A 23598-nucleotide genomic window follows, 5' to 3' on the forward strand; every position below is an offset into this window, starting at 1 on the left:
AATGTTTCTATAATAGCATAAATAATACCTGCAAAATGATAAAGCTCAAAGTTCCCTGCTAGGTGATATATTTTCTTTCCAAACTCTGTGAAAATCCGCTGAGTGTTTTGCATGTGTAGTTTCTGTGTGGGCCTGTAAAGATGCTGAAAACTGACAGGAACACTCAGATGCATTTATGAAATGATACCATGTTTATACTACTGCATGTTCATAACTCCTGTGGACATTTGAAGATGGCCAGGGCACTTTAAAGTAAACTGAAACCAAGAGAAACTTATTCATTAACATATTTTAAAAAACACAGCTCTTAAACAAATTTGAACTTAGGTGTTACAGCAGGCTGCCCCCTACTGGTAAATAAACCTTAATACAATGCAGAAATAATCCAACACTAGTTCACATGATCATAGAGACATTTTCTGTTTGGTTTCAACCTGTAAAGGATTACAGTGTAACATTTTTTAATTGTTTAGTTGCATTTATTTATTTCTCTTCATACGATACATCACCGTACCACCGCATATATTCTCAAATATATTTTCATTATAAAATAAGGACTCTACAATCAAGGATCAAGTATAATAAAATGCTCTGAGGAATTATAACAGACAATATCGACAAACCTTTAAAATGAAGTGCAGGACATTTTGGACTTACAGGACTGCGAATCAAATCGTAGATTTGGGTTTCCTCAGTCAAGGAAAAAGACATCTGTTGGACAAGATAAATGAATTACTGTGAAATGCATGTGGTACTGAAACACATGGGTAGACGGGGTAAATCAAAGGAGACTTTAAGATTCCTTATTATAAGATCTCAATCTCCAAACAAGCTCAAGTCAAACCCCAGTCATAAATGTTCCTTTTGGTCCGGACAAATATTGTGCCATAGTAAAGTGAACCGTTTTTGACAAACTGTGACACTGCAAAAAAAAAACATTCACAAAAGCACGACAAATACCGAAGGCCACAAAACCGCCTGATTTGTTTTTCGACGTCGAACCAATGAGATTGTTAAAAAACTTTCTCGAGCAAAGGTTCAGCTGCGTTTCAGCGCGTAAGACTATAGTTTTCACAAACATGGGCTATAGAAATATATACTGTAGAAGTCAATATTTCGCAGTGCTGCATTAGTGTACATACATATACATACAGTACATTCCCAAGCTAGGTAGATTACTGCAAGAGACACCACACCATTTTGTGCTACGACATGGGATCATGGCTGTCCTCAATAAAACATCTGCCCAGAAGAGACTTGTCTGAAGCCTGAGGTATGCATAATATGCTCAGGTAACAATCATCCTTTTACAATCATATATTTCCTTTTATATATTTATTTATATATATACACACATTAATAGTCATTTCACATACAGGCCACCCTCTCTTGTGGGAAAAATATAAACTGAGCGCTCACATGTACAGTCTCAAATCACAGTCGGGGTTGTGAATGATTGTTAGACATTTAGGTTTGATTGTTCAGAGTATATACTTTGAGCTAGTAAGCTAAACAGCAACACACAACATCTGCGGAGCTGCAATAGCTAGTAAGTGCACAACTGCTCAAAATATGCAAAAAAAAGGAGCGTCCTGATACGATGGGCAGTACTCTCATTTGACAACATTTGTCATGTTGCGTCTCCTCTCAACACAATGGCACTCAAATCTCTTGTGCAATCTAAACATTCACATCACAAGTGTTTCTTAGTGTTAATTTTGCTTCAGCTTTCAGCAGGTCAGTGTGCGAATGAACCGATGAGACACATTAATGCTTGCCGTGGATCTAACTACACTGAATTCATAAGTTTGCTCGAGTTCAACCTGCTTACCTAAACTGACACAAAACAGTCGAGTAGAACTAGTTAATAACCCGGGAAAAGATGATTTGCCTTTATATATAAACATTCTTTATCATCATGCTCTTATTCAAGTTTATAAAATACTACTCTGCTTTATATAAAAAAATTCAACTGGCTAAACTGACAGGACTTCTAATATACATCCACTGAGTATTTATAGTCATGTGTTGTTGTTTCGAAAAGAAAACGACAAAAGAAGAGAATAAATCGTACAGAACGCACAGTACTCATACCGCACAATAACACTTTGGACTTGGTAACTTAGACAAACATATGCAACCATACCGAGTTAGATCAACAAGCTTTTTTAACAAGGAATTTAAAAACGATTCCTGGATGCTACATCTCTAGCGCTACCTGACATGCTAACAAGACGAAAGTGCAGAAAAGGGTTGCAAAGGGCGGGAAGAACTTTTCCAATCAAGTTTTTTTCCAAAATGTACAGTACGTTACTGACTGATGCAACCCTCAGGCCTGGACTTGGACGAGGGAACAAGACGCGAAAGACTATTTCTGTGTTAACATGATACGACTTGACAGTAAATAAGGTTTTGTCTTTTTTGTGTCTCACGCTGTACCTGTTGACTGCTATACACAGATCTGACAAGACGGCATGTCTCGTGCAACTCTGATTGACAAACCAATAATTTACAGTTTAAACCCGCTGCTTTTTCTCAAGCCCTAAACACTTTCAATGCTAAAATATCACAGAGGCCCTCTTTACACCTGGTATTAAAATGCGTTTCGGTCGGTTGGATCACAATTGGACGAGAGAGACACATGCCCGTTCACAGTCACACCTGGGCTCTGTCCGAAATAGCCCCTATGCCATTCACTATTCCCTACATTAGTCCACTAATCTAGTTCACTCGAATGAGTAAATTAATTCGGACACTTGAGCCTGCTGGAAGTGCTGCAGTGTGGGCGCCATCTTCTGACGAGACGCGAGAAGTACAGTGATTCGGCGTGAGCATCAGTAGAAGACATTGGTTACATACTTATTATTGCGGTGCATTGTGGCGTTAAATGAGTGCACTCAATAAGGTATAGTAGGGTTGTGACGATATATGATTCTATTGTGTATTGACCATAGACAGACATATGGCCAATAGCGAGCTTTCATGACGAGTTAGGATGCTCCGATCGATCGGCCATCAATCAGTATCGGCCAATAACGGCATTAAATGACTCGATTGGACTTGCTAAATTTGCCGATCTCATGAACCAATCTTTCGGTTTACTTTTGTCATCATAGGGATCCTGAATGCGGCTGCAATTAGAGACACATTTTTTTACGTAGTGCAAGCATTTTTATAATTTTGCAGATTTGTATTTCTCTCTCTGCCTTTACAGATATATGTGTATTTTCTTGAGGACGCGCTCCGGTCAACAGCGCGAGGCATCTTCACATCCCCATTAAACAGCGTATACAACACATATCTAACACGAACAATTGCATCCTCATGCCAAAAGTGTATTATTTGCATGCATATTAAAGTTTTGATCGTTTAAATTGTCTTTCTTCTCACAGCTGCTCTTGTCTGTAAACCCGTGGCGCGCACACACAGCAGCCTGTCATCAGTGCATCATCTCTCTCACACGTCTTGAAGCTACAGTAACGCCCCATTCAGCAAGCCAGCGACCAGCAGTAGCAGAGCGACGCAATCTCATTCATTTCAATGGAAACCAGGTGACTTCCGACTGTATGGGCATGTCCAGCGACGCGAGAAAGTTAAGACAAGTTTAACTTTATGCAAATGTCGAGCGCATTTCAGAAGCGACTACCAATGAGAACGAAGCAGTGGAATTCACGTCACCCTTCTCTCGTCAGTTACTGGCATGGATGGTACTCATTTGTTTATGACAAGCAGATTTAGAAATGCCTCATTGAAAGAGAAGGGCGACACACAGCAATAACATTGCTGGCTGTCTGAATGCGGCTTAACATAATTCATCTCTGAATAAAATCACTCTCTGCTCTTTACTGAAGAACTGTTGTACTTTATACGAATACGTGTATATTTATTTCACACAGTAAAGACTGTGAAGTGTTTTATTTTCATTACTTTTAAGAGACATAAATCTTTTTAAAGGCATATTAAATTTCTCTTTGCAGAAGAAATATTTGTTGTGCTTATTTATTTGATTCTCTATTAAAACAATAATATACCTAATTACTGCAAGTAATATAACAAAGGCAACATCTGTGGTATTACTTTATCTAGAAAAAATGTTAACTGTTACAGCTTGCATATCAGCGTAAAAAAGTTGGTATCAGAATCGGTATCGGTCGATCACGAAGATAACAAATTGGTATTCGGTATCGGCTGCAAAAATCCTGATCGGAGCATCCCTATGAGTTATTATTATCATTATAGTTTCACATTAACATGTTTGTGGGCTTTACTTTGCACAAGAGAGCTTGTATCGTACACTTAACTGGAAACCCTGTGGGAATGTCAAAGTCGTCTTTGTTGAAATAAACCGGAATTCCGTGAGATGCAAGTGTCGCGATTATTCTCAGTCCCCCGGGAAATAAAGCTCTGACCTTCGTACGAGGAAGAGAGTCAGTTGTGTTTACGTGGAAAATAATGAGCAGTTAAACTTTGCATTCTCAAAAATATAAAAGTTCCTGGTATTGACTCTCTAAAAGACGTCCAAGAATTTTGATGGAGGCAGTTAGTGAAGCCAAAAAGATCGCAGCTGGCGTTTGGTTCTCCCGAATTGCTTGGAGGTGTTAAAAAGTGGAGAGATATGCTTCATATGGATGTTTACCGGGAGCGTCTCATTGTAGTGGCTGTTGATAAAGGGCACACCGTTGTTCTATAGTGACGCTAGATGAAACAAACTGTGATTGTTTGTTTGACATGTCCGTCAAACGGCCTTGTGGGTGGGCCAAAAAAGCAGCGAAAAACACCAGACCACGCGAGACTAGAGAGCTTGTAATGTGCGCAAATTCCTTCTTGCACCTAAACTTGTAATGCATGCGCATTGGACTTTTTCTCTTCCTCACATATGAGCTTGTAATACATGAGGCTCTAATTTTGGACACAGCCAAGGTGTTTTAATCCATCTCTTTTGTCCACTTTTGAATGCTTCTTTCCTGATTACTTTTAGGGGATGGTCTATGGGCGAGTTGTTAAAACACAAGCGAGAGAAATTATGTTAAGTTGACACGCACTAAGGTTATGTCAGAGTACCTCTGCTTGTGTTGTTAGTAAACATGCTGCACAACGTTTTGTATATGTATATGTAAGGGCTTTCTCAGATATTTCAGAGATATGGATGAAATAAGCTTGCGAAACTTTTAAGGGCTAGTTATAGTTGTGCGTAGGTCCTACGGCTTAGACAGTGTAGATTCCGCGACGGTGTAGGTTCTACGACGGTTTTCATTTATACTTTTGCGTCGTCGTCCGCGTCGACGTGCAAACAAACGCGCAGACCGCTGGTAGGCAGTAACCACGCGTGTAACCACAGTAGCAGCGCAAACATCAAAGAAGAAGAAGCTTAGCAAGTTAACCCACAAACGAAGAGGAAACAGTAACTTGTTGTGTATAATTTGAGAAGACCAGCAATGATGGAAGAAAATAAACAGCGACTTTTGATGCAGTTTAAGTTAAATCACTCCTCAACTTGGTTCATCTTTGTTTTCACCGTCACAAACGGAAATACCTATTTTTTTTACGCTGTTAAAATTTTTGCGAGGTGCGCGTCAAGCTACGCAGAGCTACGCACAGGCTACAGATAGCCTACGCATGACTATAAATCGGGCTTTAGACACTCACAAAATGAAACAAAAGCGGAGATCAGCCAACTTTAATTTAGCAACGATATCCTAATAACGGCGCCAAATCCTGTAGATCAGCACTAGGAGTCAGGACTGATGTAAAAACATTGTGTTTGGTACATTACACATTTAATTAATAGGCTGTCTTTTGTGGCTTTTCAAACACATTCGACCACACGCGTGTTACACCACAAAAGCAATCGGGTCGAAAGTGTTTTCTACTACCTCTGAATGTGGTTGAAAGTGGAAGAGCTCAAAACGGTTTAGACCCAATTTAAACCTGTATTTAGCGTGGTCCACTTGCGATCCGAATCCAATCGACCAAAATGCATCTTAATACAAGATGTAAACTGAGCCAGAGATTGAATCATTACTATTGAAATACAGCTCATGTATTCTGTACTGCATGTCATAACAAGCAATCAATATCGTTATCAGGATTATTTCTTGTGTAAGTATTTCCGTACAATTCTTAGAGCATCCTTACACTCATCTACATCACATCCACACAATAATAGTCACATGTTGACTGCTTAAAATTGAAATGTAACTACTATCAATATCAAGGAAACATGTAGGCTTTTGCTTCATGCAGACAAGCATTACAAGACTTCCAAATATCACATTTTCACTGTGATTGCTGCCCTAAGTTTAACGTTTATTTATATAAAATGATCTGTTATGAAAACACTAATAGTGATCGGTCTGCAGGAGTCTACGGTAGACTTGTAGCTGAACTGCTAAATGTTTCTGTAAACATCTGATAATTTTCATCTACGGGTCACTTTCCCATCATAATGATCCCCTGACCTGACAATTTTTGAGTTTCTGTCAACAGAAATAGAGCTTCTATAAATTTTACTGTGACATCTTTCTTAAGGGACAAGAGAAAAAAGCTATTTCCATCCAATGTTTTGATCATTTCTCTCCAGATTGTAAGGATACAGAGCCAGTATCAACAAAACCTCTGCCAACTTTCTGAAGATCGACTCGGTCACAGTGAACATGTTCAACTATCTGGAAATACATAAGGCTGTAGACTGGACTTGTCTCAATTGAATCAAACAAATGCCTGCACAGTCACCCCATTCCAAACACAAAGTCATTTTCACTCGGTACCACAGTCATGTGTAAGGTTCACTGGTCTCTTCTTAAACTGTACATCTACATCAAGTCTTCTACTTCCTGATTGGTTTAAGACAGCCCGCTGCCACGCACATGCTAAATCTAGCACTATTTCTGAGACGATCATATTTGGCAAATAAATCTATTGGTCGTTTAAAGTGTTAGAGCCAATAGGTATTGAAAAAATAATAAACAGCAGAATTTGATGATTTTCAGCTACCACATAGTCTCGTCTCAAGTGTGCATACTTCACCCAAAAGCGAAATCTTGTTATCATCCTCATGTTTTGTTTCAAGCCCATTTGATTTGCTTTCTTCTGTACGAGCAAGCTGTTATTTTCCATTCAATGAAATGTGTTGGGGTCCATAGAAAGCCATGGCCACAATATGCTTTCATCATATGGCAAAAAAGCAGCTTGAACACTATGCTCGAAAAAAGCAAATCTTCCTGGTTTGCAACAAGGGTGAGTAAACGACGACTGAATTTATATTTTTGGGTGAACTGTCTCTTGAAAGGACAAAATAAATGAAGAAACGAAGAGATAAAGCATGAATGAATCAAATGCCCATTCAAACACATTTCTGTAATTGTCATATCGCTCTCATCTCTTTCAGATGAGTCTGGCCTCTCCCTCCATCTCAGGTGGCAGCTCACACACTCCAGTAAAGTTCAGCTCCTTCCCCTCCTTCCCTCCCTGACTGCCCGCTTGAGACCCACTGTCACCAGGTGAAGGGTTGCTATGCGACAGTGTGTCAGGTGATGCTCTGTGTCCCATCCCAGCACGTCTCTCCTTCAGGTAGCCCTCGAGACGTTTGAGAATCTGTTTAGGGTTCTTCTTAGCGAAGAGCTCCACTTCTGCACATCCCAAAACAGAGACAGGGTCAATCTGTTAGCGTGCCGACATGCCATATTGTTTAAAAGGGGTTTGTGTTAGGATTATGTCTGCATGTTCACTGTCCAATCCACTCAGACCATTAAAAAATAAAAATATGTTGCAAATGGAAATGATAAAAATAGAAATAATTACGGTTAACAGTTTAATATCAGTTCAGTATTCAAGAATATGGCTGGCCTGATGAACAAAAAAATCTACTATGCAGTAATATGGACGCTAGCCAATCATAACATATAGATTCATTACATATTGATTACATTAAAGGTACAGTTATGCTGACCAAATGATACAACATTAAAGTGCATGCTGAAGGTCACTGAATGACAAAGAATGAGTAAGTTTTTATTATTATGGCACCTTTAAGTACATGGCCAGAGTCAGAGATGGTTTTCTGCTGGCTCTTCCACAGCTGGTAGAGGTGCAGGAACGTCGCAACATAAAAATCATTCAGCACCGCCACGACCTGTTGCCTTCGATTACACTCCCTATGTGACATCACAAATCAACCAAGCTTTAACTTACTATGTAAAAACCATTGCAAGTATGAGAGTAGGCTACAGCACATGCCTCAAACTGAGGTCAACACTTCACACAAAACACAATACAGCCAAATATTTTTAAAAACGTTTCATTAAAGGTGCCAAAGAATTCAATGAAAAAATATGCTAAATTGTTTTGATTTATATATATCGAGGGTATGTGGCTTTATTAAGTGCAAAAATTATTCAGAGACGGTTATACATGTCCATTTACAATCCTAGGATATGTCCTCAAAATGAAATGGTTTATAATTACCTTTTTTAAAAGGATAATGAATAATAATATTGAGCTCTGCTCTGATTGGGTGTTTCACAGAGTAGTTCAGTTCAGTAGCTTTGTGTGTGTGCAAACAGACTTTGGGCCCTACCTTGCAGCCAGCGCAATTAACTTTGTCAGTGACGCATGTATCATTAGTATTTTGCACCGGTGCACAGTGGGTTTTTCCCTCCACAGACGCACGTCGGCATACTAGGGAATGAACTTGCGCTCCCTGGGCGGTTCAGCGCAAAAAAGGAGGCTAGTTCCGGCGCAAACCATCCCTAATGCTATTTTGCAGTTTCAAAAAACAATTGCGCCACTGACCAGAAAAAAAAGTTTAAAGGCAGTGGCGCGTTGCACGTAGTTCATTATGCTATTTTAAGGGCGCATGCTTGACCATAATGTATAGCGTGCACAACGCGCATACACTTTGCTTATCTAATCTACACAGATGCAACAGTTATTTTTGCAAATCATAAATTGTTACACTAAAAAATATGAATACATGAGATAAGGGAAATCATAGTGGTGAGCATTGTGGTGATAGTTTTTATTTATTGTGTGTGGCTTTTCAGTTTGTTGTGTGGCTGTATTATGTTTATTTTATGTAAATAATAATTAAAATGTTTTCATAAGAAACCTTAATGTATATGAACTTGATTTGTAAGAGTACTTTGGGGTTGGACCTTGCTTGCGTTTCTTGGGTCCGATTTCAAAGCCCCCAAACCTTTCAGTGGTGAGGGTGGACGCAGTGATGTCCTCTGCTGGCGTCTGTGTAGAGGCAGATCCACCTCCCGTTACACGGCGTGCCCGATTTATGCTGGCAAGCTTGGGATTCCCCCGTCTCCTGACATCATTGTAGCGCTTGGCGCAACGATGGGGATGCCAGCTGATGAGACTGTGGCTATTTCCTCTCACGCCTGTTTAACCTACGCTGATTTGGGCGGGTTTCTCCTATCCCCATACAAAACAACTTCTCTGTCTTTGACTGCTCTTACAAGAACGGGGGTCTCCTCGGCTGTGAACCGTTCCTGGCGTACGCCTGGTAAATCCGTCATAATAATAGCAACCCGCCATGGAACTTGCGCCCTTGCGTTTAAAGGGAATGTTGGATAGCGTTCTGATTGGTTTATTTGATGTTACGCCCAAACCATACCTATGAATAATGAACCTACTTCAGACCAACCCCTTATTGATTTGCGCCCGGCGCAAGAGTTATTTCTCACGCCGGGAAAATAGCAACAGCGCCCAAGATCCGCCCACAAACTCACTTGCGCTTTGCGCTTCGCACTTGCGTTTCAGATCGTTAAAATAGGGCCCTTTATGTTTGAGCCTGTATCAGATGAAGATACAGAATTTAAGGAATAATCAATTGTTTGGATATTGTTAATGGACGTTTCCGAGTGGTAAATTTGTGCTTTTTCAGTATGGACCTGCATAACATAACTGTAACGTCAATAGTCAAACTTCAGCCTAAACGTAAGCATTAGCATTAACTAGCATATTTGGGCATACGCGCACATCTCAACTGTAATGTCAAGTTGGTGTTATGTTGAGATTGGCCTGTTTTCCAGCAGTCTTTTGCGTGCACAAGGTTTACATAAGAAAGAGGAAACAACAGTGTTTAAGGCTCACTGTATATCATAACCATGTACAGAACTCTTATTATTCATCTATGCCTAGAAAAATACAGCTTTACATTCTATGGCACCTTTAACATTAACATTGTGCATAGTGTTATCTGCTGTTTATATAGTGTATGCATGAAAAGACATATGGTGACTTACTTAGACAGCACCTCTTCCCTAAGAGCATGCAGGGCAATTCTGGTCATGTTGATTGACATCACACTGAACGGAAAATTCTGTTAAACATGAAAACGAGTATATTTAATGGCAGTGAAACATTTCAGGTTATTAAGGCATGGTTCAGCATACATGAATATTACCTGGACCGGATGCTGAGAGAGTTTGTAGATGTCTCTAGCAAGTGGTAGTATCTCTGGGTCCATGACGAAATAGAGAGTGTGCATGAGTCCCAGAAAACCTGTTCCTCTTAGATCTGTGCCCGGGTCTGATCCTGCATGTATAACACACACACACATAGATAAAATGAAGAGCTGACAGAGCTATACTTAACTCTAGACCATTTTGGAGTAGACGTCACATTTACGTCACTGCAAGCTGCGCGCACAATGTGGTTGCAGAAAAACAGTGGAAATGAATTAGACACGAGTGAAACGAGCAAGATAACTCACTAGAAAATGTTTTGTTGTGCTGTTGAGTGTCAGAATAGGAATGCCAAAAAAGATGGCTTTCATTTTTATAGATTACCATCCTCTAAGAAACCATTTGTAGATAAACGTAGGTGTTTATGTTTGCAATAAGCCCTTAAACGGACAGACTGGAGCTAAGAAATCATCTGGAAGATTAATAATTAGAATAGAAAATAAGTAGAGAAGATGTCCGGTGTTCTGTCGAAGTCTGTTACCTCTATTTGTTTCTTATAACGTTTTTATCATGTTACATTTATAATTTATTCAGAATAAATGTTTTTTATACTGAAAAAGCAATAATATCACCTTTTTTTCGTTTTCTATTATTTCTTTTGATTTCCTTATATCTTAGCTTAAGTCTTCTTCCTGTTTGTTCTAAAATTATTATGTTTACATACTTAATAAATATATAAATATAACACACACACACACACATTCTGGTTTCCATGTTTTGTGGGGACATTCCATAGACGTAATGCATTTTATACCATACAAACTGTATATTCTATTCCCCTTACCTACCTCATTCCTTACCCCAAACATCAGAGAAACCTTTCTACTACTTCACATTTTCAAGAAACATCATTCTGTTTAATTTATAAACTTGTTTCCTCATGGGGACATCAAAATGTCCCCACAACGTCCCCACAAAAATACTGGTATTCCTATCTTTGTGGAGACAATTGGTCCCCACAATGTCATAATTACCAGGTACACACACACACACACATAATGTAAAGTGTTATTAATATATAAACAGGCCTTTTTAATTTATGTGTAAACATAATACATTTATAACAGTTTTAGAACATATGTATTGTATGCTATAAATATAAGGAAGAAATAGAAAACAGGAAAATTATGAAATATTTAATAAATGTTATTATATAAAATACATGATAGTATTGCTTTATATGTACTTTAGCGATTTATACTGTAAAAATAATTGATTTAGCAAAAAAGAACAATACATATACATTACATACATGCATAACAGTAGCCAAGCCATTTAAACTTTTTATTTATCTAAAAAATAAACGTAACGTGATTAAAATGCTATGGGACAGTTTCCTGTACAGGGATTAAACTAGTCCTAGACTAAAATAAATGTAAGAGCTGTCCAAACTGTAAACAACTTGCACTGACATATCCTAAAATACATCAGTGCCCTTTGTTTTGCCTCAATATGCACACAAGTAATGTTTTTAGTAAGGCATGTTTGTTAAAACTAGTTATATTTCCTAATTAAACTAAGGCCTAGTCCTGTCTTAAACTAATCCCTGTCTGGGAAACCACCCCTATAAGAAACATTGCACTAAAGGGAAACATAGGGGAATCAGACTTCGACAGAACACCGGATCCATGAAAATCACGGTTTAATGCTAAAACACTTCTCACAGCTACTGCGGAGCTGTCACTTTCTGCAACCAGTTTGGCTCCGCCCACAAAAAAACGTCATCTCTGTTTGCAAACACGAAAGTGGTCTATAGTAACATCACTTATCGAGCCAGGGCATCCTGTTACTATGTCTTGATCATATTCATGTTTATACGACTCACAAACTAATGTAAGTTATGTATTAAACACCGTTATTACAAAATTTGCTATTCTAAAGTAGTCCCTAAGGAAAATTTAGGTAGTTCAAGAACATAGATGAGGTGCTTTTTACAACTGCAACAATGACTTTTAAACATTTTGGATGCATCAGTCAAAAAGTAATCCAATGTGTCCCAGACCAAAAAATTACAAATCCAGCTATTATTGCAGGTTAAAATCCTCTGACACTTCATGTGACATAATGACGAATGTCAAACACACACACACCTTGAAAGCCAACATTCTCCCAGTGTGGTCCGTAACGAGGGCAGTCTGCTCGGGTGCAGGTCAGTTTCCTGTAGATGGTCTGAAGTACACGCATGTGCACTGACTGTCCATTATCCAGAGAACCTGCCGAATCACAAAAACAAACATCATACATTAAAACTGTGAGCTATCTAAACAATTTAACTGGCCCAATGACAACTAATTATACCACCACCAGATTTGTCACCTTATTCTGTGCAAATATTCATTGTACTCACACTGTGCGATAGCAAACACCAAGTCTCTCTCCTCTACTAGGTCTTTGTGTAGCCGAGGAGGGCCAAACAGGAAGTGGGTGATGGCAGCCAATCCAGTTCTGCGAATGGTGGGCTGAATGTTTTTCTGATAGAGAAGAGAAAGACAATCAGTATCGCACACACTCAGTCAATGATGGCATTATGTGAATTGATCTCAAACAAACTTACAAGCAGGTCTCCAAGATCAGTGGTTTGAAAATGCTGCAGAGCCTCATTGAATGAGATCAGTAGAGAGGGAGTGAGATCCCCAGCGAGAACTACAAAAAAAATAATTTACTGAGGTCATACATCATAAATTCATTCTCTAAACTGACGTCATACATCACAAATTAATTCTCAAAAAACGCAGCAAAATGTAAAATACACAAAGTAGTCTATTCTCCTTGATGCCACTACTTGGAGTTTGTGACTATTTATTTGCACATGGGTCTATATATAGTTGTTATGAAGCAAAATCATTCCCATTTATTGTCTGATCATCAGACGCTAATACTCCAGACTGTTTCTGACAGCGATCAGGTTTCGTAATGTATTTATTTTAGCCGGAGAGGTGATGCCATCTCTCCAGGGTAGGGGCGTATGCTTAGTCACGGTGACGTAATGTGCTTTGTATCCAGGCTGACGGGATGTTGTTTCCATGGTGACAAGGTAATTGGTCTCACCTGGTTGGATGCTCTCCAGGGCATCCCACTCCTCCTGTGCTCGCTCCACCTCTGAGCTCACCTCTAGACACACAAAAATCACACTTTAAAGTTTGCTGTTAAACTAAAGAGATGCGTCTGAGGAGGAGTGTGTGTGTGTGAGTCTTTACCTTCGGTTTTGGTGTGATTGCCACCTGCTGCCAGAGCCTGTAGGAGCCCATTCTGTTTGAGCGCTGAGATCTACACAACCACAGGATCACACATTTAACTTTTATTTTCACGTTACTGACTACACTTAATGTATTTCAAACCTGGAACACTGAATTTCTCACCGGGATAGTTTTAAGATACGGACTGCCGTTCACATTGCCATTCTCTTTGATGCCATTACCTGGAGTCAATCCATTGAGAACCTGTTGAAAACACAAAAATCAATCATGGTGCACGTAGAAAGTGACCTGGTTTCATCTAACATACTGTATTTATATATTAGTGGATTCTCACAGTTGTGCATTTGGAGTTTCCATTGGTCAGATCCCCGGTCTGTTTACAATCTTGCGGAAAACTATTCAAGCCCTATAATGGGAGAATAAAAAAGTGATTATAATACACATCTGGCCGTTTGTCCTATAGGTACAGACATCATATTTACCTCTGTATGTACTGCGACTGCAACAATCTCTTCCATGACATGAGTCCACTGTCTCACTGCCACTCTACTGTCCACCCATCCTGTGGACTAGGCCAATGGTTAACACCAATTGGGCACACATGGTTCTTGACCTTTTTCCCAATGACCACAAGTCCTGTTACTGCTTTCAACACTTGCTCTATGTCCTACAGGTGCCTATTAAGATTGAAAGAGCAGCCACGCTTTCAGTGGCTGGGCACTGTTTAACTGTGCTGCTCCTTGAAAATCAGAGAGCGGTTGGTAGAAACTGAAATGGGCCGTGGAAGAGAAGCATAATTATACTATCGTAGTGGGACGGTTCTGTTCAGATGTGATTCTTGACAGCCTTTTTGTGGATGTATTCAAGTCAAACGAGCGCAGCTGTACCAAGCCTGGATACCTGGCTGTATCACGTCACCGGGTGAGTTGTAGGCTTGGTTTGGTAGTGCCAGGTTCACCTGTGAGACTAGAGAAGAGAGAGATGCATTTCCAAGGTGAATCATTAAAAGTGTGGAAACCAGAGATTGGGAAAAACAAAAAGTCAGGATGTATTTAAAATAATAATTTATCTAAATATGAAAATTCTCTAATAGTTTACACACCTGCTCTTCATTACAGGTGTATATGAATTCCTTTCTTCAGATAAACACAAAAAGTTTTAGATTAACTCTTTCTCTGGCACTGACGAGTTAACTTGTCAATTAAGAGAAAATGCTTCCCAGCCAATGACGAGTTTTTCCAGCAATCCTTATTTCCTCTATTATCCACCAGGTGGTGCTCTTAAACAACTTATAAAACCCGGAAGTATCTCCATAGGGCAAACAGTTCAAACTTTGTGTATGTTTTGATTATCACTCTGAATCTGATCTCTATCAAAAGTCCTTTACAAAAATGCAATTATAGCTTTTTTCTCAATTTTTTTAATTTTTTACCCATGTTTAACAGGTGATAAAACAAATGAAGGTAGGATAAAACTTTTTTTTAAAGCAGAGGTCTGTTCTTTCATTTATTATATTGTATGTCTATATATTTAAAGAAGGACGTTTTCTGGAAGGCATTAAACTTTTGTGAAAATCATAACAAATGTTGGCCTTGACTGGCAACTTTTTTTTAAACGCTGGCGGAAAAAAGACTTAAATTGCTGCCATGCTATCTTTATATGCGGGTCAACATGGGGAAGCTCCAGGGGGCTCATTTATAAAATTCTGCATAGAAAACGTCCTAAATTGGATCTTACAATCATTTCTCAAAAGCGTGCACGTGTAATTCATAAAACGCATGTACACATAGACCTCAATTTCAACACGTGAGATCTATAAATCGCAAATGAGCTTGAAATTGTGTGCAGCTGAACAGATTTTTTATTTATACAATGTCTAATTAATGTCATTGACATTAAAGAGCACCTGTCAAATCCTTTTCGAGCAGCAAGAACGGCTTATATTTCCAAAAACCTGCAGCAATCGGACAAGCATAAGTGCGTATGTCTGCTTAGACCCTGACATGATGGCACTAAGCACTTTTCCAGTTTTTATAAATATGGACTTTGCCATGGATTTTTGTGTATGCACACTTTACGATAAAATTTGTGCATACGAATGCTTTATAAATGAAGCCCCAGAAAACAGATTAAAATACAAATATGGCAACACATTATAAAACCAGTGGAATTTTATGTTATGAATGTGCAGATATACAGGATTTTAATTTAGTGCTCGGATCTGTTTGTTTTGTAGTTAAATTAAATAAGCTTGAAATATAAATGGTTGGTCACAAACATATTGTTTTACATAAGAATACATATGTTAACCTATTGGAGTCTTTTGGATTACTTTAATGATGGATGTGCATTTTGGAGCTTCGTCATGTTGAGCCCCATATAAAATAACATGATGGCATTTTAATATAAAAATTATTTGTTTGCGTTCAACTGAAGAAAGGAAGTCATTCACATTTGGAATGACATAAGTAAATTATAACAATTTTTATATTTGGGTAAACAAGTTCTCTTCACAAACCTTCCTGTGGCCTCTGTTGACAGATACAGCAAAACCCGACTGAGTCTCTGTAGAAGATACACTCAATAAGTAATAATACACTATTAGAATTTGGATTAATATCTAAAAATGTTTGAGGAATGCTTAAAACAGGATCTGCACAAATATGAAGGCATGCATCTCCATTTTCTCCACAATGATTTAAACAAAGACTATAGAGCAATGCAAAAGGAGCTGCATCTGAAAAAGGTGACGTCATCTCATCAGGACCGCATCTCTCTCTATAACTGAAATAGATGGAGGCCAATAACACGAACAACAATTACCTCGTTTCAAATGCTCACATTCATTAAGCATTTACTGCATTTTATTGCATTTAGTGTGATTACGGGATTTATACAATGCAAAAAACAAAAATCTATTTCGTTGACAAGCGGAGAAAAGATGAGAGGTGACGTCATACCTATCATGACTCCCAAAACCGAACTAACTGAACGTTACAATAAAACCTGAAAACATGAAAACCGACAAAACCAACTGCATTGATCGAAAACTAAAGATATATCATAAATAAGCAGCATCAGATGTCATGCATCAGCTTCAAGTGTTGCGTCCCATGTAACGTTATGTATAACAGCATCCAGTAAACTGTCAAACATCAAAAGACCTTTACATAGGATACATTAACCAATACATGAAGACAATCCAATAATAAGATTAATTTAACATGTACTTCACTTCAGCAATCATGTACATTTGTACATTTATCTACTAAATAGTTAAAGAATATATTTTATTAGAGAGAACTTACTCACATAATAACAGTTATTTCCACCACAAATAACGGTGCATTTCTGTCGTCTTCCAGATCTCTAAATCACCTTTCCAATTAAACGCGAAACTGGTACGTTTACCTCAACATTCAAAACATGCAGTTAATAAAGTTATTTTTATATTATATAGAGATTTCGCATTAACTGCCACGTTCAGTCAGTGACTGAAGCCGCTCTCACTCTCGCGACCAGCTCGAGCTCAACTGCTTCAATCTTTCTCTACTCTTCTAGCTTAGCTAACTTGACCATAGTCTTTATCACGAAGATATATGCCAAAATGAGCAAATAATATAGCAATGACTTCCATTTCTGCACATGACACGTTTATGTTGTTGCTAGAATGTCAAGAATTAAATGTTTGTTGTAATTTTTTACCTCAGTTTCTCTCCCTCCAATCTCGGTTTCCCTTCCCCCTTTCCACAGTTACTGAATCGCGCGGTGCAATATGGGAATTGTGGTTCTATTACTGTAACTAGACTTCCGGTAATGAGACCACTGGAGTCAGGTTTATATTTGGGTAGTAGTTGTTGTAATAAATATTCAGGTATTGACAATGTTCTGCCTGACATGTTATGCTTTGTTGAGTCTGTTTTAAAAAGCGTTTTAAAATCATTTGCATTACATATAGATTACATAGAATATATTTTACACATTTGTTTATTTTTTGAATGAATTACAAAAATAAAAAGATTATTAAATATCATAAAATTACATATATCCAGATCCCCTACAGCAGTGGTTCTCGAACTGGGGGCCGGGGCCAGTGGTGCCCCAGAGATGGTGCCAGGGGGGGCCCAGTTTTATGTCATATTATAAGATAAATTAATTCATCTTGAATTCTGTGTAATTAAACCTTAAAAATAAGGCTACTAACCAACAGCACTACTTTGTATAATTTAATAATAAAATGTCGAGTTTTAGAACAGTTTTTTGTCATAAAATTTCTTTGGGGGGGGGCGAAAGAATGCGCCATACACAAGGGGGGCCGCACGCTGAAAAAGTTTGAGAACCACTGCCCTACAGGTCTGTATAGAAAAGCCATTAATTTTTGATGAAATATATAAAGTTCATGTAAGTGTTATTTGTTATTTTACAACCATGCAACCAATAAATATTTTCAGAGAAAATGCGCTTTGAACTACTAAGCAAGACAAAATATTTGCCACACTGTAGCAGGGGTTTTCAAACTTGGGTCCGGCCCCCCAAAAGGTACACGCCAGGGTTCCCAGAAAGTTTCACAAATTGTAAATCTCCTGAACATTGTTACTGATTCAAGTGTTCATAGTGTTTACAGTATAGCTCTTCTCTTGCTACAACATTTGTTTAAATTTGTTTTCTTATTTTCCGCATTTTTTAGCGTTTGTTACTGCAGCACCCTTTGTCTCACTCACTGGGGTTTATCTAACACTGTTTAAATATTTATCTGCATATTTATCTGTACATAAGACTATTTACATGAATATACACTGTAAATTGTTGGTTCAATAAGTGTTCGTGCTGCCTTAAAATTTAACTTAAAAACTTTTTGAGTGAACTAATATTTTTAATAAGTTGAATTAACTCAAAATTAGAAGAAAGCATGAACACTTATTTTTTTTAAGTTGAACCAACATATCTTTTTTTACAGTGAGAAGGGGGTTCCTCACAAAAGGTTCAATGTGTGTATTACAGCATGCTTTTCCCACTATTTTTACTTTTAAACGTTTATAAAGTCCTGAGAACTACAAAATGTGCATCTTTTTATGATATTATTATCTGTATTAACACATGCAAAGGTATGTCTCATATTAACTTCAATCTCATACTAACATTGCCATTTTAAAAAACTGTCATCCGATTTGGAAATGTCTTCAAACCAGTGGATGCAGAAGGGACATTACAAAACTTTAAAATTTGCTTTTAAAGTTGTTGAATATAATCAGAAATAGACCAGTGAGTCAGAAAATATAAAAGACAACAGAGAGGGAAGGTGGCCTGGCTTTGGTCATGACACCCGCATACCTAATTTCCTGCTATGTTGGCTCTAACAGGCCAGCAAGGAGACGAGAAGTTCTTAAAACACATGCGAATAATCAAACACCTTCTTGCTTTGGCAAACTCTGGATAATCCACTTCAGAAGATGAGAAAGTTTTATGGACTTCAATTTTTCTACGTCAAAGCAGTTCACTTCAACATTCTGAGATACTAATCGGCATAAAATGTTGTTTATGCAAGTGGCCGAGTGCCCTGCCAAAGTATGTTGATACAACTATTTCCTGTATTTCCTCATTCAATCTGGAAGTAATAGTTTGTGTTCCTTCTCGGGTGCACATGTGTGTTGTAGAAAAACATGGAAAAGAAAAAAAAATACTCATGCATTGTCATTTTAATAGTTTTAATGAATATTCATTTAGCAGACATCCTGTTACAGGGTGATGCGATAATATTAACTTAAAATAAATACTTCTCTTTTTAATTTATACAAATAATAATAAAAATAGGAACTATAAGCCCTATAGTGGAGGGGATTATTACAGGGAATTTGCAGAAGTAGGAAAGAGTAAGAGGAAGTATGAGCCACAATATTGAGCTGACAGTGATACTAGTTGACTAATTCAAGTTTAAAATCATTGAAACTCTGCCAGCATACCAAAACTACATTGCGATGACCCAGTTACCCCTGCAAAGCATTTTTGATTCATCACAATTATGTGCATACAAAGTCCAATGACAACAGAACAATGCAGTCATTTCTTATTCTAAATGCAATGGATCAAACAAACAGCAGCATATTTAGTGGACCACTTAAACTTCCATGCTTTAGGAAACGGTACGTTAAAATGAACCTTAATCATGAACCTGTAAAGTGTAACGCAGAGATTAAAAGTGTACGCTATGCTAAGAATAGCGGTCATTGTTTGGGAGATGGTGTCGAGAGCTTGGATGTTATGGCGTCAGTGTTTTAGGGGGTCTCAGCTTGGATGTTAGCAAGCAATGACTGCTTCTCCACCAGATGTCATTCTGTGTCTGAGATGGTTTGCAAAATCCACCTGGGTCTGCGAGAGTACCCGGTTGATGACGGTCTTTGGGATCCAACCCTGAGGATGACAGAGCAGAAATTGGATACCGAACATACTGGCAATGTACTTTTGTGTCATTGACTATTTGAGTTTATTTGCCTTACCTTCAGGTCTAAACTGAGCAACCAAGTAAACTTTGTCTTATTGGGATCATCTGCACTCGGTCGCATCACGATACAGGTGGGTCCATTCTCAGCCCTAAGGAATAAAGAGGAAAAATGTTATATGAATTGCTCAAAAGTGTCTGGCAAATGCGCAAATGCAAATATAATTTTTTAATGATTTATAGGATGATTCATTACAAAGTAATATGTCAAGTTGTGTTTTGATGATCATGCAATCTAACTAACCATCTAACTAAACATAGGCTGCATCCAAAACCGCCTACTTCCATACTATATAATCAGTAGGTGAGTATGTTCGAATTTATAGTATTCAAAAAACAGTAGGCGAAAAGTAGCCGGATGGCCTACTACTTTCGGCAAGATCCTGAAGTGTTCATTCGATGGACACTTTGCTAACCCGTGATCCACAGGAGAGGAGTTATCCACAAAAGAAGCAGCGTTGTTTTGTTAAAAATGCCCGAAAGCGGTAACGTTTGCAATGATTTTCAAATGCAAATACATGCGTCTAAATTGCGCTCGTTTAACGTCATTCCAGTTATCGACTGACTTGTTTTTATGACGACGTAGGTCACGTGACGTATCAACATGGCAGATGTAGTACGTCCAAATTTATTTATACTATCCATATTCATACTATATTGTACCTACTGTTTTAACATCTCATACAGTACCTACTGTCACAGTATGCGATTTCGGACGCAGCCATAGTGTTAGTTTTACCCACCTTACAAATCCTCTCTGTTCAGGCATTCCCGGGTGCTGAGTGGACATCCCGGCCAGGAAGCACGTGGATCCTCTTCGTTTAGCACAGCGGACACTAACAAAGTCTCTAGGGCCCACCACATTCCCAGGTGTCTCGGCCGAAACCTCATGTGTGATCATAGTCTCCGGACCGATTTTCTGAAGGATCTGAAGGAGCAAATGATCAAAACTCTATTGAATCTCAATGAAACAGCTGCTGTATGATGGATAAAATATGGCTGTACAGTAACTGGTTAGGTGTTCTGGATGTCTACCCACCTTGACTCGTTTGACATTGGGGTTCCACTCCCCCATTTGTTCCATGTTCTCCACCAGCTCTTCATAAAGATCATCAGTTTGCTGTTCCAATACCACCTCTAGTTTGAAAACCTTCCCTATGTCTGGCAATACTTTACTCATCACCTTATCTCCATTGGCCTGTAAGAGGAAAAAACATCTGCTAAATATTTTGCATACACATTAAGTCACACATGTGTAGAAACAATCAAACGTTAATATTCATCTTATGAATGGAGGGCATTGCATATTGCGTTTAAGTCCTTAATTAAGTATATAATCAGGTAAAAACAGACAATAACTTTGCACTTTATTGTTAAGACTTACAGTCTCAATCTCGGTTTGCCAGCCATCCTGGTCACTGAGGATGCTGATAGACTTCTGCAGAGCTTCTTGTCCCTGCTGCACATAACACTGCTCAGCCTCATTGTACGTCTCCTCTTCAATCCGACTGCCTGTGCAATGAAACACATCGAAATTAACAATAAACACAAACTAGATAAAATCTCTTTATATGGATAGTTTAGATATAGTATTTTTTCTTGGATATGGTTGATTAAACAGTGTAAAAGTTCACTTACTTAGCAGGGAGCTCCTTCTTCGGACGTGCCTGATCCAGGCACTGGGCCCCGGGCCAGAAAGCTTGTTCAGCTCATGATGGATTGCAATCATTGCATTCTTTCTCAGACCTGCGTGTGATAAAAGAATATAAAACTGTAAATAGTGTCATATCATTCAAGCTACTTCCATTAATTTCATTTAATATGTGACCTTGTAGGTGAAATCCAGAATAAAAGTCTCAATCTAATTTAATTCTAATATAAACTTAAGCCCCCCATCCCATCCGACCCTAGCACCAACACCCCTGGTCAGTATTAAAGATAACAAAGTAATATTTTCACAGAGCGTTCTTAATCTCATGTACAATGCTTTTATGCAGTAAACCACTAAAATTACTTCAGCAAAGTAGGTTACATATAAAAAAAAATAAATCCAGAGCAAGCTCCTTACCTGTCATGTTTCTCATGTGCCTGTAAGAAATGCCAGCACACAGTTTGAACGTCGCAGGCAACATTATGAAATTCCTCCTAACGAATGAAGGACTACGAGTGAAATAAGGGCACAGTGAAGTAAATGTGGTATCTGAGGAGCGGCTGGCTTTTTCTGCCCCTTTATAGTCCCAGTCGTACAAGGCCACGGGCTCGTCACCTCGCAGATAAAACTGCACCATCACTCAACGCACGGTGGCGACCCTGTGTGTCAAGGATGTGCCTCGGACACGACGGCCTATCTGTTATTACTGTAAACATGTTGTTAGAGATAACGGCCAGTGCATGAAGACTACCCACACAAGAACATTGGATGTCTCACTGCAGCTGTTTCCATTCACGACGTTCTGTAAAGTACAAGCACACTTATCTTCAAAGTAATTTTAGGATATAACAGACCGGAAATGCACAATGTCTCTTTGGTATAGGTCACTAGGGCAAGTTCACACTGTGACAAAATAAAAATAGGTACTTTGTGACATGCCAAATAAATGATTGTATACATTGATATCTGCTCTGTGTACACAACACAGCAGCCAAATATTACATTGTACCAATTTGTATAGCTCACAACAATGCTTTTATTGACTGAGACAAGTCTAGGGTGAAAACTACAAAACCAGGCAAGTGGATCTTAGAAAGCTGTGCAAAACACACCCAATACTGCATTCAAACCAGTGCTTCATCAATGACAAAACACTGCATTAGTCTCTATTAGAGGCCTTGGTTTTAGCGCCAATGGAAACTTGCTGGTCATATGAAAATATTAGTTTAATGACTCTTGTGTTTCAGTCTGACGTAAAGTTCAAGAACATTTCAGCAATTTCATGAAGGAGAAAGTGGCTTTCTGAGTGAAATTACCTTAACCCGCAACCTTGTGTCCCTCAGAATAATTTATATTTTAGGCCTTAACCTTTATCAGATCACATCCACAGAAGTGGCTCAAAATATAAAGTGGGAACAGGTGTTAAACCCAAAACTATTCAGTTTGAACTTTACTTTTGTCTACTGTACTATTGGTATCAAAGAGCACAAATTGGTACCACAGAGGTACATATTGGTACCGGGCGCACATTAGTAGCTTAAGAGCACATATTGGTACCTCAGAGGTACATATTCCCTTACAAAAATCATCCATGGTTTTACTATAGTTAAAACCAAAAGACCATGGTAACTACACTTTTACCACAAGAGTGGATATTTGTACCTCAGAGGTAAATATTAGTAACAAAGAGTGCATATTAGTACCTCAGAGGTACCTATTGGTACCAAAGAGCGCACATTGGTACATCGGAGGTACATATTAGTAGCAAAGAGTGCATAT

At 38.5% G+C, this 23598-nt stretch overlaps 2 protein-coding genes across 4 annotated transcripts; both read right to left on the reverse strand.

Moving 5' to 3' along the window:
- Positions 1-457: 457 nt before the first annotated feature.
- On the reverse strand, positions 458-17423 carry elmod3 (ELMO/CED-12 domain containing 3). Of its 3 annotated transcripts, none has more exons than XM_065247549.2 (14): positions 17378-17423; positions 16191-16237; positions 14155-14638; positions 14007-14078; positions 13835-13915; positions 13673-13742; positions 13524-13586; positions 13030-13118; positions 12823-12946; positions 12566-12688; positions 10415-10545; positions 10254-10330; positions 8026-8153; positions 458-7628 (listed from the first exon to the last, which is right to left on the reverse strand). In XM_065247549.2, the coding sequence occupies exons 3-14, from the start codon at positions 14188-14190 to the stop codon at positions 7384-7386; spliced, it is 1239 nt and encodes a 412-aa protein (XP_065103621.1). In that variant the 5' UTR covers positions 14191-14638; positions 16191-16237; positions 17378-17423; the 3' UTR covers positions 458-7383. The 3 variants fall into 3 exon arrangements, with proteins under 3 accessions (XP_065103621.1, XP_065103622.1, XP_065103623.1); XM_065247550.1 differs by lacking the exon at positions 17378-17423 and adding an exon at positions 16985-17342; XM_065247551.1 differs by lacking the exon at positions 17378-17423 and adding an exon at positions 16981-17342.
- A 1979-nt stretch (positions 17424-19402) lies between these two features.
- On the reverse strand, positions 19403-23296 carry star (steroidogenic acute regulatory protein). The gene is made up of 7 exons (XM_065247560.2): positions 22237-23296; positions 21807-21914; positions 21553-21680; positions 21208-21366; positions 20912-21096; positions 20167-20260; positions 19403-20080 (listed from the first exon to the last, which is right to left on the reverse strand). Exons 1-7 carry the CDS (start codon positions 22454-22456, stop codon positions 19967-19969), a joined length of 1008 nt encoding a protein of 335 aa, XP_065103632.1. The 5' UTR covers positions 22457-23296; the 3' UTR covers positions 19403-19966.
- Positions 23297-23598: the final 302 nt, after the last annotated feature.

The sequence above is a fragment of the Paramisgurnus dabryanus genome, chromosome 11 (genome assembly GCF_030506205.2).
Source record: "Paramisgurnus dabryanus chromosome 11, PD_genome_1.1, whole genome shotgun sequence".
Taxonomy (NCBI): domain Eukaryota; kingdom Metazoa; phylum Chordata; class Actinopteri; order Cypriniformes; family Cobitidae; genus Paramisgurnus; species Paramisgurnus dabryanus.

What these genes read in the sequence shown, in the direction of transcription:
- elmod3 (XM_065247549.2), bottom strand. Translation starts at nt 14,190, where the DNA reads ATGGAAGAGATTGTTGCAGTCGCAGTACATACAGAG. An exon ending in CAATCACACCAAAACCGAAG is followed by an intron (nt 13,587 to 13,672) that starts GTAAAGACTCAC and finishes TTGTGTGTCTAG; the next exon opens with AGGTGAGCTCAGAGGTGGAG. An exon ending in GGAGAATGTTGGCTTTCAAG is followed by an intron (nt 10,546 to 12,565) that starts GTGTGTGTGTGT and finishes TTATACATGCAG; the next exon opens with GATCAGACCCGGGCACAGAT.
- star (XM_065247560.2), bottom strand. Translation starts at nt 22,456, where the DNA reads ATGGTGCAGTTTTATCTGCGAGGTGACGAGCCCGTGGCCTTGTACGAC. An exon ending in GCACATGAGAAACATGACAG is followed by an intron (nt 21,915 to 22,236) that starts GTAAGGAGCTTG and finishes TATCACACGCAG; the next exon opens with GTCTGAGAAAGAATGCAATG. An exon ending in GAACAGAGAGGATTTGTAAG is followed by an intron (nt 20,261 to 20,911) that starts GTGGGTAAAACT and finishes TTTATTCCTTAG; the next exon opens with GGCTGAGAATGGACCCACCT.